Source organism: Chiloscyllium plagiosum, unplaced genomic scaffold (assembly GCF_037043375.1).
Source record: "Chiloscyllium plagiosum isolate Xiang-an unplaced genomic scaffold, Cpla_swu_hap1 HiC_scaffold_3, whole genome shotgun sequence".
In the NCBI taxonomy this organism is placed as follows: domain Eukaryota; kingdom Metazoa; phylum Chordata; class Chondrichthyes; order Orectolobiformes; family Hemiscylliidae; genus Chiloscyllium; species Chiloscyllium plagiosum.
The window spans coordinates 99,193,710-99,209,399 of record NW_028270141.1 but is presented as its reverse complement, the minus strand read 5'-3'; the positions used below and the strand labels follow the sequence as shown (position 1 = coordinate 99,209,399).

Here is a 15,690-nt window from a genome sequence, read left to right as displayed (position 1 = left end):
TATTAAACTGACCAGAACAGGTTGCTAATTGGCTATCATCCATTGTTTGCTAATATTCCAAGACAAACTTACATTCCAATGGCTCATCTAAAACCTGCCTCTAATAGTACAATGATCCTTCAGTACTATATTCAGTTTAGATTTTTAAAGGAGAGTCGAGTACAAACTCTGACTCTGAAGTAAGATCATGACCACCAAACCAAGTGCAGCATTGTTAACTGTACAGCATTGTTAACTCAAAAACATTCCTTGTAAAATTGTATTTCACAATCACATAACCGAGCATTCAATTATTTTGGCCTTCTGTGAATGAGCAGTCTTTAATATACAAATGTCATTCTGACTGTTTCAGTTATCATTGTTGCATACCAGAATTATTACAGTGCCAAAGGAAGGTGTTCTGCTAGTGTCTACTGCAGCTCTCAGAATGAGAGTTTCATTTAATGCCTTCTTCAGACCTCTCCCAATAAGCAAGCGCTTGTTTTTTTAATAATATTCTAATTCCCTTTTGAATGCATTGATTGAACCTATCTGTATTGTACTCTCAGAAAAGGCCATTCTAGATCCTTACCATTCAACTGAGTGAAAAAGCTCTTCTTCCCAATATCACCTCTGGTTCCTGAGCCAATTATTTTAACACCGTCCCCTTTTGTTCTTGATCCCTTTGAGTGGGGCGATCCCCATCTACTTCCTAGACCCCTCGATTTTGAACACCATCACTAGATGTCCTCTCAGTTGTCGGATCTCCCCTCAGCCTTCTCCTTCCAGGGAACACAGTCTCAACCTCTTCAATTTGAATTCATAACTGAGGTCCCTCATCCCTGAAAGTATTCCTCTCCAATGCCTTCATATTCCTCCAGAAATTTGGCACTCAGAACTAGATATAATACTCTAGGCTAAATTAATATCTTACACAAAAACAAATCTGGAATTAAGAGTCGATTGATGACCATGAAACCATTGTCAATTGTCGGAAAAACCCATCTGGTTCACTTAGGGAAGGAAATCTGCCATCCTTACCTGGTCTGGCCTACGTGTGACACCAGAGCCACAGCAATGTGGTTGACTCTCAACTGTCCTCTGAAATAGCCTAACAAGTCACTCAGTTGAATGAGCGATTAAAGGAGGCAGTTCACTATCACCTTCTGAAGGGCAAGTAGGGATGGACTATCAAAGCTGACCAGTCAACGATGCCCAAGTCACAGAAATGAATAAACAAAAGTTCAAAATTATCTGTTTGCTCTTGTATTATATGCACCTATTAACAAACCTTACGATACGGTACATTTATTGCCCTGAACTGTCACCATTAATTTTGCAAATATACATGCAATTCTGCTCCTGCACCTCCTTTAGGAGTTTGACCCTTTGTTTTATATTATCTCTCCATGTTCTTCCTACCAAATGCATCGCCTCATATTTTTCAATATTGAAATATTTGCACACACTTTCAAGTTCGCAATGTTCTTTTGACATTTTACACTGTTCTCTTCATGGTTGAAGAATGTTTCCAAGTCTTGTATCCTCAGCAATTTTTGAATTGTACCCCCAACCCAAGGTCTCGGTCATCACTGACTCAGAATAGCATTGTTTAAAATATTTGTCATAGATAATTTTAAACAATTAGACTGCAACTGTTGTGGACCAATCTCACATTTGCTTTGCAAGAAAACTGATGTCCACCATGTTCACAAGAAAAATGTTTAGTATTATAAAGTGGCAATACACCAGTGCTTTATTCCATCACAATGGAGGATAGTTTGGTGAATCTGTGCAATTATTTAAAGTGCAAACAGTACTTGAGGTTTGTCATAACCCCAATTATCTGCACAGATTTGTGTCACCGGCTCAGAATTAGTCTTACACGAATCATATGTTTTCTCCAGAATGCTGTCTTCTACTTCAATGTTGTCCTGACTAGGACATCTTTGGTCTATGCCATTGATATCAATTTTAGCTGCATATGGATCATCCAAGTCAGTATTTACTGGTTCACCATCATTCACTTCGGTATTAACTCGGTCAACATCAAAGATGTCTGAAGATTTGGTCATTTCCTCTTGTGTCTCATCACATTGGTCAACTTCACGAACAATAGGCGCCTTCTCCAATCCTTTCACCTCACTTAAGTTGCTTTCATCAGATTCCATGTTTACATCCATGTATGCTTTACCCCTTTCACCCATAATGCGATGAACCTAGAAATTAGATTATAATCTTAGTTATATTTAAATGAGATGGGTAACAAATGTCAAATGCATCTCCTCCATTCAAATGTACTTCTATTTGTTTGAGTAAAAATGCTCTGTGGATTGGATTCACACTTGTCTAATCCATTGCCATCTTGCTGCATTCTAAAGCTTAGTTCCTCATTAATCAAATTCAGCCAACGTTAAAATTCTGTACACGTTTATTAACCTTGATCTCTTCATATACTGAAATGACTGTGATATAATTGCTTTCCCAATACATCAGCAATTTGCTTGCTCTGAAGTTGTTCGTCCTAGCATAATTTTAGTAGACACAGTACACATATATCTAAACATTGACACAATAGCATAGCACAATTTTTAAATAAATCTGAATCAGCAAATTCACAATGTGTAATTTTCTGTTCCTGTCATCTTAGCTCGTTACACTTAAACACATATAAAATAGCCCTTTCCACCAGCAGAAAAAAATTGCGAACTTACCAAAACTTTGGGCAATACTTGCTTCTTCTTAACAAAATGACAGATGAACAGTGTTGCAATTAGCGAGAAGGCAATACCGAGAACAATTACTAATGTCATTATAAATGGAAGGACTAAAAAGACAAAAAAAGAAAAAAAAAGTCATCAACTGAACAACCAAAGAGTAAATATATTACAAGCACGTTTTTGTGAAATTTACATATTTGAGGATAAACAGCCTTATGTAACAATAAAACTAAATATTCTAATTTATTATAGGAACCTGCCATATCAAGATTAGCTAGAAGGACGCAAGGCATACATTTTATTAATTTTCTGATCCTTATCCAGAATATGCACAGCAATGCATCAGTTTGCCCCTGCCTCCCCGCCACCATATTCCAGGATAGCTTGCCTTCAAAGTTTTTTTAGTTCCAGAAAAGAACAAACAAACTGGAACAACATCAGACAAAACACAAGAGAAAATAAGATTGGAAGATAGCCAGAAATGAAATGCTGGAGTACTGTGCACAATATTAGTCACCTTATTTAAAGAAAGATTTAAATACACTGGAAGCAGTCTAGAGAAGGTAATACTGAAATAGACAGGTTGAACTTATGAAGAAAGTTGGATAGGCTAGTCTTATGTCTACTGGGGTTTGGAAGAGTAAGGTTTGACTTGACTAAAATATACAACATCCTGAGAGGTCTAGATGTAGTCGCAGAGTCGTACTGCACAGAAACAGACCCTTCAGTCCAATCCCTCCATGCCAACCAGACATCACTATCTGTCCTAGGTCCCATTTGCCAGCATCTGGCCCATCCCCTTCTAAACTATTCATATACTCATCCAGATGCCCTTTAAATGTTGTAATTGTACCCGTTTCCACCACTTCCTCCAGCAGCTCATTCCAAACACACACCATCCTCAGTGTGAAAATATTACCCCACAGGTGCTTTTTAAAACTTTCCCCTGTCACCTTAAACTTATGCCCTCTAGCTTTGGACTCCCACACTCTGCAACAAAACTAAAACCTTGGCTATTCACCCTATCCCTCATGATTTTATAGACCTCTATAAAGGTCAGCCCTCAGCCTCTGATGCTCCAGTGAAAACAGCCCCAGACTATTCAGCCTCTCCCTACAGCTGAAACTCTCCAGTGCCAGTAGTATGCTTGTTAATCTTTACTGCACCTTCTCAAATTTAACAACATCTTTCTTTATAGCAGGGAGGCCAGAATTGTACACAGTATTCTAAAAGTACGTGGTAAATATCGAGAGGTTGTTTTCCCTTACGGGGGGATCTTGAACTGGGGGATCACTGTTTAAAAATCATGGATTGCCCATTGAAAATAGAGAAAGGTGAATTTTCTCCCCCTGTCAAAGTATCGAGATCTTTGGAACACTCTTCCTGAAAAAGGAAGCAGATTCCGTGAATATTTTAAGGCAGAGGTAGAAGAATTATTGTTAAGCAAATGGTTGAAGTGTAATCTGGGGTAGATGGGAATGCAGATTTGAAGCTACAACTGGCACCTTATTCAATGATAGAGCAGGCTCAAGCAGGGGCTTAATTACCCACTCCTAGTTTTTAATGTTGTAAAGAATGAGCAACGATAGAAAGAAGAAAAGAAAAGAAACACCAGGCATAATAAAAATGCAAGCAAAGAATAAATGTAGCTGGACTAAAGAAAAAATGTGTAACGAATAAGTGATGACATATTGGAGCCGGAAGGAAATTCAAATCAAATTAAGACTTATGCACCAGAAGGTGAAAACTTTGACAGATAGGAAGACAATGAAACAAAAGATAGTGGGGGCATGAAAGGCAAAGATGATAAAATATTTCGTGAACGAGGTGTTGTAGCAAAAAGATGGACAGAACATTGAAGTATAATGATCCAACTCGAAGGAATCCTCAAGATATAGACAAATGATGGGTGAAACATTAAGGTATCAGAGGTGAAGAATGTTTCAAAACTGATGAATACAGAGAAAGCTCCAGACACAGATGGAAGGACAGCAGAACACCTGAAGGCCTTTGGAGAAATGCAATTCAAAGTGATAAACAGAAATATATGATCAACTAAATTACTAAGAATACAAAGTGCAATCATTTTAGAACTAAGCTTAATGAGTCATCTCATTAAAGGGATCTCTGGATCATAAAAAAAACCCACCACACTGGAAGCAGAAATTAAAGGAAATGCCTGGATTTAGACTTGGACCTCGAAACAAGAAAAGGAATATTTAATCAAAAAACAAGCTTCAAAAAAGTATCTCGAAGCAAACAAAAACATTTCTACATGCTTCACTATGAAAAAAGCCTTTAATTGTGTTAAGTTAATAAACAAATAGATAGATTTTCTGAAATGTAATGGTAACAACAAAGGAATTTTGTTGCTGAGATTATCCTTATGGGACCATAAGGCAAGCGTCAAGCTCAAAGGAGGACAATTAGAGATGCTTCGAGTGAAGAGTAAAGTACAGTCTGTGTACGGTCATCAAAATTACTCAATCTGTACACATCAAAGAACTGGACATACATCAAGGCGATAAAACAGGGGCATGAACGACAGTGCTACATGCAGAATTAGAAACATTGGAGATCAAGTAATATTGAGAAGTTCACAGTATGAATGGAGTATAGAAAAAACAGAAAAAAAAGATAGTTAGAAAAAATACATTAGAAAATGCTAGAGTGAAAATTGGAAACCTATACTAATGGATATGTTTATATATTTAGGACAAATGATAACAAAAATAATTCAGGAGGATAGAAGTAGCCAGGTTAATTTCATGAAGATGAAGGATGCGTTAACTGCAAGAACATTGTACCAAGGACAAAACTCATCAGATACATTGTAACCATTTTCTTGTGGACCTCAGGTGCCTGTTCAACAAATAAAGATCCATGGAAGAAAACAGGCCTTTGAAAGATGGATACTAAAACTTATCATCTGTATGTGATCTTTCACAGCATCAGACAAATGAAAAGGCATTTGAAATGGCAAGAGCAAAAATGAGACTTAAAATAAAAAGCAAATCCAGAAACTGTGTCAGTACTTCAGCCATATCATATTATCAGAGCTGTGAAGCTACAGAAATTTCTTCTAGAGAGCAGCTGAATGAGGGGTTGATCTCGGTTTAGCTCGATTACTGATGTTAGAGAGTTTACAGACAAGCTATGGAGAATATGTGCGGATAGCACAAGGTAGATGAGCGTGACATAGCATGATAGCAGCGCTCCTGCTCGGAGTGCCTAGAAGTATCAGCAGCACCAACAACATTGTTAACTTTACTAGACACAATGTGGAGAGGAATTTCTTTCTTGTCTGGGGCACTTCAGCAGGTACAGTTTAGGCAACAAGACTAATCTGGGCAGGAAATAAATACAAGCTTTGACCAGACAGCGGACCAAGCACATAGCTCAATAGCTTACTTCGGTGCTCCTCAACCTTCTGGTCGTCCTCATTGTCTGGGTATTCATCATCATCATAGTATTCGTAAGTGTTAGTCGTCAAGTTGTAATCTTCATATATTTCTTCCATAGGGCAACTTTGCTCTTCGTTCCGAGTGGTGTAGGTCTCATTCGTTAGGGTTGGTGACCAAGGCAAATGCACTGAATCTGTCAAAATATTGCATGCTATTCATAAATGATGTTTGTCTTCACATGGCTGGACTTTAGGAAGCAGTCAAGGACTGTCCATGAAAAATTCCTTCTTTGCCAACATGATTTTTTAAAACGTGTTGTTGCCCAGTGAAGCTGTTGCAGGTTTCCCTTCCCAACTTCCAAAAGGATTCCCAACTTCAAGGAGAACTGATCTTCACCATGAGCTAAATAGTCACCTCCCTTGATTACAGATGTTCAGAAAAATTAGAGCTGATTTTTAGCTTCTGGTTAAGATGGTTTAGGACCAAGCTTTCTTGAAAAGTTAAATACCAAAGACATTAGGTTTTCTTTTCCAAGTTTCCTTGCATAATAACTCCACATAAAGAACTTGGACAAACCTGCAGAGGACACTGGGGAGAAATGGGGTAGACACTGGTATAACTTGTACCAATGTTCAATCATAATGTGAATACAATGGCTACCACATCCTGCAGTGTTGCCACCACATGGATCTTCACTGTTTTTAGGTAACCCCCTGAGGGTTTTTGAAAGTAAAGTGCCCAACTTAACCAGGCAACGACAGCTCATTCATCAGTCTGTTAAGTAATATTTATGAAAAAAAAAACTCAGTAAAGCAGTACTGTGTGCACTCAGGCTAGTGTTTCTACTTCTACTGTGTTGCTTCTAACTCAACAGCACTTAATGGACCTCTACCACAATCGCTGACCTCCATTTCTTCTCTGGGGATGGACAGAATGGCTGCTGCTAAGGAATGGGTCACCTGGTGCACTAACTCTGGAGGCACGTTGAGCCCAGACACCTTGCTACAAATTTTAAAATGAGGCTCAATGCTCAAATTTGAGAATTATTTCAACCAACTCTGTTGTAGGCATGTGTGCCCATTTTACATGGAGTTCAAGACACTGTCCAATTACTGCCCCTCGTGTAGGCAGAGGAAATGTTTAGTATTTTCATTTAACATAGGAGAGCCTTGGCTTTATGTTTAAAATAAAAACTACAGAAGGAAAGTATGATAAATCTTTATGGAGAAAAAAGCTAGTTAGATGTAGCAGGAGTACTGCAACCGACTCTGGTCACTATTCTTTGGAAAGCATGTCAAGGCCTTATAAAGGTTGCAAAGGACATTTACGAGAATGGTACATGGTGAGTTTACAGAAAATGTGTTCTTTTTAGAGCACAGAAGGTTAAGGAGAGTTTTGACAGAAGTGAACCCAAATGAGGAGGGCAGAAGTCAGGAGTGTGATGTCTGCCTGGGTGTAGCTCCCACAACACTCTAGAAGCTTGATCCCATCTACGACAAAGCAGCCGATTTGACTGACAGAATCCTCCTCCATCAACACTCACTCCCTTCTCCGCCAATGCACAGAAACAGCAGTGTGTACTATCTACTACATTCACTGCAATTATTCAACAAGACCCCTCTGACAGCACCTTCCAAACCAGTGACTTCTCCCACCAAGGAAGACAAGGACAACAGGTACAAGGAAACACCATTACTTGCAAGTTCCTCTCCAAGCCCGACACATTCTTGATTGAGAACTATATCACCATTGCTTTACTGTTGCTGGGTCAACATTCTGGAACACCTCCCCTAAAAGGATTGTGGGTGTCTCTGCATCCCGAGGACTGCAGCAATTCAAGAAGGCAACTCACCATCACCGTCTCCAAATCAATTAGGGATTCACAACCAATACTGGCCTAGCCAGTGATGCCCACATCCCATGAACAAATAGAGAAACCTGACTGAAGAAACTCAGGTGGTGATGTTACGTAATGATCTACCGTCTGCTAGACCTGGTGCTCACAAATTATCAGTAGCGTTCAGTCAGCACTAACACCAACTTCACTGCTGGATCCTTACTGTATGCCATGGGAGATGGACTCAGCATCTCCCTTTCAGTGGTATACAAATGTGAGTGGCCGGTTTGTTAGAATTGGCAACCCACATCAGTTTTGCCTACAATGATGCCAGTCAGGATGAGTGGGCGCTGAGGTTTGTGCTTGGTTATACCCCACAGGTACAGGGCATCATTAACTATCGACCCAAGAATCAAATCCTGCAGCACCACCAGGAAGATTTGTCAACAACCAGAGCTGCTGTTTAATCAGAGGTACTTCTGTACATATTCACCAGATCCCCAGGAAGTCACAATCATTCTTTCTTCCTGCTGCAATCCAATTATTCTTGGATCAACAATCACACTGACAGGATTCACCGAGTCATTGGCATCCAGCCAATGTGCTTCAGATGCCAAGATAGATCCAGAGGTAGCATTCAGTGGGCCCAGCCAGAATCACCAGTATGCCCACAGTGCACTGTATTGTTCTTGACACTTTCCTTTTGTAGGAGTGATCATGGTCTAGAAAATCACACATTTACTCTCAGGAATTCTGAAGAACGAAACCAATCTGATTTATAACATACAAGTATCTGAAGGGGTTTGACGGAGAGGTTGTTGCCCAAGCGATAAATCTAGGACACTGGAGTACAGTCTTGGTGGGTCAATCATTTTTAAGCAGAGGAGAAATTTCTTTCCTGAACTTCTGAAATGTTTCCTCATGGAAAGTTGCGAATGCTCCATCTTTGAGAATTTCTGAAGCTGAAATTTGAGTAAAGGCTGATTATGAGTTATGAGCTGATGAATGGTGCAGAAGGATTGAGACCATACTCTTGCTACTTCTAGTCATTCAGTTTTGTTTCAGCTAGTTAGTCATTTCTTTGACTTCCTCTTCTCCATTTCTGGCTATTTCATTGTTGTCAGAGATCCTGCATTGACTTCTCTTTGATATCCTTCTAACTGTCCAGCTCCAAACCTGCTGCTTCCATTCCCTGAGATTTTACTCTGCTTATCTGAATGGTTTTCACAGCAGCAACAGTTCCTTTGGAGAATGTTGTCCTACAATATCCTTGCTTCCGTTTCTGGGTCTCCAATCATCAAGTCTAATTCTGGTTCTATCTCTATTTGCATTTCCTTATCCCAGAGATTGGAATTAGACTCTACTGTATCTACAAGATCTTCTGAGTTACTGTCACTATATTAGTAAAAGCCACAAGCACAAGTTAGACATAAAGAACACAGATCTGATGCAAGTTATACAAGGTGATTACTCAAAAGTCTCATCTCTTTCCTTGTCTATTTCCACATTTATTGCTTAACCTTCCTGGTTACAAGCTCTCGTTCGATTCATCTGCTAAAGTTTAGAGATTGCCTTACACTCTGCTTGGCTACATCTAGCCTGTAATTTAGATCCACTGGTTTTATACCCTAATTGCCAGGAAAATTGTGCTCAGGACCTTCTGTTGGCTCCAGCCTGGTTTGCTGTTTGGCAATATTCTGTTATATCCCTGGAATGGGCTTTTGAAATTCTTTCACACTCTCTGTCTTTCTCATTCTGAAGCTGTTCTTTATCTCAAAGTTCGTCACTTTCCCTCAGGCTCAGAGTTTCTGCCTCTTCTCCCTGTGAGAACCGTCTGCAGTTGAGACAGTGAACCACTCCCAGTAACAGGTTTGCAATGTTTACAGTACAGCACTGATTTCCTTGGGGAACTCTCCATCGAAACCTTGTTGCTTTCACAGAGTGGAATATTGACAAGTCTCTGATGCAGTTGTCCTTTGGGAGTCTCTTGAATTTCCATGGCTGGTACTGTGACTGGAACTCCAAGTCAGTGCTCACACATTTGGCTCAGTCTCTTCAGTTCTCAGGCTATTACTTAAATTAACAGACATAAAAGAAAATGCAGATGGATCTGGGTGTTCTTATGCATGAAATGCAGAATGTTAGCATGCAGGCAGCAAGTAACGAAGGTGGCAATTATGGCCTTTACTGCTAGATGCTGGGTAATCTTGGTTTGTTTTCTTTGAGCAGAAAAGGCTGGAGAGGGGAACGGATTTGAGATGTATCAGATTATGAGGGACATGGACAGAGTGGATAGAAAGCAGCTGTTCCCTTGAGCTGAAGGGTCAATAACAAAGCAGCATAATTTCAAAGGTGAAAGGCAGGGATTTCAGAAAAACCTCTTTCACCCAGAGGGTGCTGGTGGTCTGAAATAAACTACTTGGGAGGGCAGTTGATGAGGAAACATCAAAACCGTTCTTAATGAAAAACCTGGGTGAGCACTTGAGATGCCATAATGGTCAAGGCTATGGACTACGTACTAGAAAGTGGGACTAGTTTAGATTTACAGTAGCTTTTTGTCAGTGCAGACTCGATGGGCTGAAGAGTTTCTTCGGGACCGTGTGATACTGTATGTGGTTGGTTGTTTAGAAACTGTGAAGTCTTGTCACAACTGTACAATGTACTGATGAGGCTGCACCTGGAGTACTCTCTGGAGTTTGGGTCACCGTATTCAAGGAAGGAGTAACTGGTGCTGGAGTCTATTCAAAAGAGATTTACTAGGCCGATTCCAGGGATGAGGGGTTGATGTATCAAGAGCACTCTATCAGACTAGACCTTTATTAATTCGAGGTTAGAAGAGTGAGGGATGATCTTATTGAAGCAGACAAGATTGAGAGGCTTGACAGTGTGGACATCAAAACAACGATTCCACTAGTGGGGTAAGTGCAAACCAGGAGACATTGTTCCCTTATTCTGTAGCTCTTCGTCAAAAAGCTGAGACAAACAGAATCGCTTTTCTCAGAGAGTAGCTGATGTCTGGAATTCTCTACCACAAAGTTGTGGAGGCTAGATCACAGAGCATTTCAAGAGGAGGTAGATAGATTTTTGAAATATCAGCAGGTTGAGTACTACAAGGAGCTGATGCCAGTCACAATCTTGTTCAATGGCAGGGCAGGCTTGAGGAGCAGAGTGGCCTACCATCGGTGTGCAATGAGTGTTTAAGGTGCTCATTTGCCTTTGCCGGTGCCTCATGAAAATTCTGCTGCCTTGACTTTGTCATCTGTCAATCATCTTCCCCATCCCTTTAGAAGCAAATGTCTGGGGGACCTCTCATTAAAAGTACAAGTGCAAGTCACCCTGATACCAGCCAGCAGCGTTTGGCACATGTGTAGTTATGTAAGGCCTGCCATCGAGTACAATTCACTCAGAGCCCTGCACTGGCCCTGGACAATGACTGTCACTGTATATTAATGGCATTACTCCATTTGGATCTGTTGTGTATAGCCAGCCCACTTTCTGAGACTCCATCATTGGTTTGCTTTAATTCCTCAATCTTCTTTACCAGCACGCTCTTCACTGCATTAGTTCCTCTTCCCACTGGTCCATTTTTTGACATTCCCTGGAAAGTCCACCCATGTGCCTACAATTCCAACATCCTGGAACTGACAGCCCGAATTTCTGCAGTATGCTGGATGCTTATGAGAAGCATGAGAGAACCATGGTTTTGAAAGGTAATGGAATGATTATCTGAAGAGAAAAGAAATTGTAGGGCAATGGTAATATGGCCACCACATAGCAGTAGGAAGTAGGCCACTCAGCCCATTGAGTCTTCTGTTCAATGAGATTGTGACTAATCTGATAACCCCAACTCCACTTTCCTGACTTTTCCACATAATCCTCAATTCCCATACGGATGAAAACCTGTCTCGCTCAATCTTAAATATACTTAATAACGCAGCCTCAACTGCCCTCTGTGGCAATTAATTCCAATGATTCACTACATAGATGAGAAATTCCTCCTCATTCCAGTCATAATTGGGAGACCCTTTCTTTGAGAGTATGTCCTCTAGTCACATGATCATACAGTGCAGAAGAGGCTCTTTGAGTCTCCACTACCAAAAATATAATACTATCTATGCTATTCCTACTTTCCCACACTAGTACTCATCCAAGTACTTTTAAAAGGTTTCCCCATGTCGGCTTCCTTCTAAATCCCCATCACCTTCTAGGTGACAAAGTTTTACCTCAAATTCCCTCTAGACTTCCTGCTTTTAACATAATCTTAAAGTTCCCCTGTTATTGACCCAACAACTTAAGGGCACAGCTGCTTTCTTTTCACCCAGTCTATGCCCATCAATTTTACACACCTCCATCAAGTTCCCCATAACCTTCTCTGTTCCAAAGAAGACAAAAGGAGATTATCCAAACAAATAATAAGCACTGATCCCTGTGGTATCCCACTGCACACCAGGCTCCAGTCACACAAATAACCTTCTACCACTATTCCCTGTCTTCTGTCACTGAGTCAATTTTCAGATTCAACTTGCCCAGTCACCCTGGATCCCATAAACTTTTACCTTCTTTATCAGTTTGTCATTGTCCTCGTCAAAGTGCACAATGTCACTTTTGTTCGTGTGTCAGTTTATTTGCTCACTCACTCAAACTTGTCTATACCCAAATGCAGACAATTTTTATCTTTCTCACCACTTGCCTTCCCACTTTTCTTTTTGTGTACCACACAAATTTGGAGAGAGTACATTCATTTTCCCCATTCAAGTCATTAATACAGATTGCAAATAATTGTGGCCACTGATCCATGTGGCACTCTGCTAGTTACAAGTTGTCATCATGAAACCACCCCCCCCCCACTTATCCCTACTCGCTATCTTCTATTCAATAGCCAATCCTCATCCATGCTAACATGAGACCCCTAACATCATTGGATCGTATCTTAAGAAGTAGCCATGGGTAAGTACCTAGTGAACAGCTTTTGGAAATCCAAATATATTGCATCTACTTGTTTCCACTTTATCTTTTTCCTAATTACCTCGTCAAAAGAATTCTAATAACTTTGTTCAGCATAATGTCCCCTTTATGAAACCATGTTAACTCTGCCTGATTAAACTATGTACTTCCAAATGCTCTGCTATTACACCCTTTATAATACTCTAACATTTTCCTTAATGACAAACCTGAGACTAACTGTCCTATATTACCTATTTTGTTGTCTCTTCCCTGCCTTCTAACTAGTACATCATTGATTGCAAATCCATAATTGCACTGGAGAAAAAGTGGAGGTGAGTTGCCTCTTGAACTGCTGCAGTCCTTGGGAAATTGGGGCAAGGAAATTCCATGATTTTGACTCAGTGACAGTGAAGGAACACATTTCCAAGTCAGAATGGTGAGACGTCTGGTGAGGAATTTGCAAGTGGCGTTGTTCCCATACACCAGCTGCCTATGTTCATTTGGATGGTAGAGGTCATGAGTTTGGAAGGTGCTCCTCAACTTTGCTATGTAGATGTGGTGCCAATAAAGTGGGCTGATTTGTTCTAGATGGTGTCAACCTCCTTGAATAGTGTTGACACTGCATCGATTCAAGCAAGCACAGTGTATTCTGTCACACTCAGGACTTGTGCCATGAGTGGCTCTGGGGAATCAGGCGAGTAATTCTTCGCAGAATTCTCAATCTCTCCCTGCTCTTGTAGCCACCGTATTTAAAAGACAACTCCAATTCATTTTCTCCTCAATGGCAACTCCCAGAATGTTGATAGTGGAAGATTCAGTGATAGTAATACCATTGAATGTCAGGACAGCTGGTTAGATTCTCTGTTGTTGGTTATTGCCTGGCACTTGGGCAATGCGAATGTCACTTGTCACTTAACAGCCCCATCCTAGATGTTGCCTAAGTCTCGCTCTACTTGGACAAGGACTGCTTCATTATCTGAGAAGTCATGAATGGTGATAAGCATTGCACCATCTGAGAACATCCCCACAAATGACCTTATGATGAAGATCATTGGGAAGCAGTTGAAAATGGCTGCGTGTACAATACCACCCTGAGGAACCCCTGCAGAGATAAGCTGGAACTGAAATGACTGATATCCATAAACTATAAACATCTCATTTGTGCTAGGCATGACTCTAACTAACAGTGAATCTTCCACCTGATCCCATTCCTTACTTGGTCAAATGCAGCCATGATGTCAACAGCAGTAACTTGCAACTCAACTCTGAAATTTAGCTCTTTTTGTCAATGTTTGGACCAAGGCTGTAATGAGTCATCAGCTAAATGGGCCTGGTGGATCCCAAAGTGAACATCAGAGACCAGATTAGTCATTTGCATTTGTCACTTTATACTGTTGATGACCCCTTCCATCACTTTGTGAATGGAGAGTAGAATGATGAGTCAGTAATGGTCAGGTTGGATTTGTCAAGGAAATTCAATCACCGTGCATCTTATGGTGCCACCCGTGAGCTATTCCCTCACTGCTGTCCAATTACAGGTCCTTGTACAGTAGGCTGGCATTAGACTTGCTCATATTGTCCTCACATGAAGTCCAATATTGGCAGCCAAGGGCCACCATACCTGATATGACAGAAATGCTGTGAAGTACAGAAAGATATGGAGAAACCCTTACTCAGAAGGTAAGAAAGCAGCTGAGGATAGGGAGCACTTATTACAGTTCAGTCCATTAGAGGACATCTCCAACTTTTACTATACCACTTGCTATCACAGGAAACTCATGAACAGACCATTAAATGTAGAGCAAATGTTAACTGATATATCATTTTAACTAATCAATTAGCATGTGTTAACAATCAATCTGCATCTTTGAAGAAGTTCTATGGCCTGGAAGTTAGGAGGTTACACCTTGCTTCTTGACACAAAGACATTTTTGCTTGTTCAATCCCTCTCCATACTCAAATCCATATGTGACTCCAAATGAAACTTCCTTCGTTGTTTCACTGGCAGGATGGCCAGAGGACTCCAATGTAAAGTCATTGGTAAAGCAGTCAGCAGAAGGGGCAATTTTCTTTGATGATACAATGACTTGGAATGTACTGTGAATTCAATAATACTACAAACTTCTTAACTGGCACCTATGAGACTAGGTTAATCAAATATTCCAGTGACCAAGTGATCTACATTAGCAGTGTAAAACAAGCCAGTTTGTTGTGTTGCTTCAGTTCACAGTGAAAGCTTTCTGATGGCATCATTTATATACTAGTGAATTTTGCTGCATACTGTTAAGTGTGTGTATGGTCAAATTAGTTTCATTTTTATGGAGAATGACCAATTACTTGGGGTAGTGATAGCACTACCTAACAGAACTAACTGATGGGGGATATTCAGTACAGCAGTTTAATTTACTGAAGGTTGACAGCTGTATCAGATCCTATATTTCCCCTTAGTATCTGCAATGCACTGTGCTGTCTAATGTAATCTGCTCCGACTGCATTTCTTTTGGATTTGAGCGATCAATCATTTAAAATCAGAACTTTACATTCATATTACCTGACAGATTGCTTGACTGAATTTGCAAACATCTTTTTTGAGATCTATTTGATTTTAGGTGTAAATCTTCCAGATATACTTCTGCAGATACACAAATATCTCCTGTTGGCACTTCAATTCTGTGGTGTGTGTTTTTGCTGTTGCAAATTTCTTTTTCCTGTAAAAATTGAATTTCATGACCAGATGGGTTAGTGTTAACATTTCTGGCGAAAGGTTGCATACATTTCAGTGTAACAACTAAATTTTAACCTATTT

At 40.2% G+C, this 15,690-nt stretch overlaps 1 protein-coding gene across 3 annotated transcripts in view; it reads right to left on the bottom strand.

The window, feature by feature from the left end:
* Window positions 1-995: 995 nt before the first annotated feature.
* Window positions 996-15,690, bottom strand: part of LOC122539984 (uncharacterized) — a 36,189-nt gene continuing 21,494 nt past the window's right edge. For 2 of the 3 annotated variants that reach the window (XM_087981804.1, XM_087981812.1), the window contains 4 exons: window positions 15,436-15,592; window positions 6,111-6,296; window positions 2,694-2,806; window positions 996-2,198 (listed from right to left, as the gene is read on the bottom strand). In XM_087981804.1, the coding sequence (XP_087837930.1) occupies window positions 1,782-2,198; window positions 2,694-2,806; window positions 6,111-6,296; window positions 15,436-15,592 (873 nt within the window). In that variant the 3' untranslated portion in view covers window positions 996-1,781. The remainder of the gene's footprint in view (window positions 2,199-2,693; window positions 2,807-6,110; window positions 6,297-15,435; window positions 15,593-15,690) is intronic. The other variant, XM_087981808.1, reaches the window with a different exon arrangement.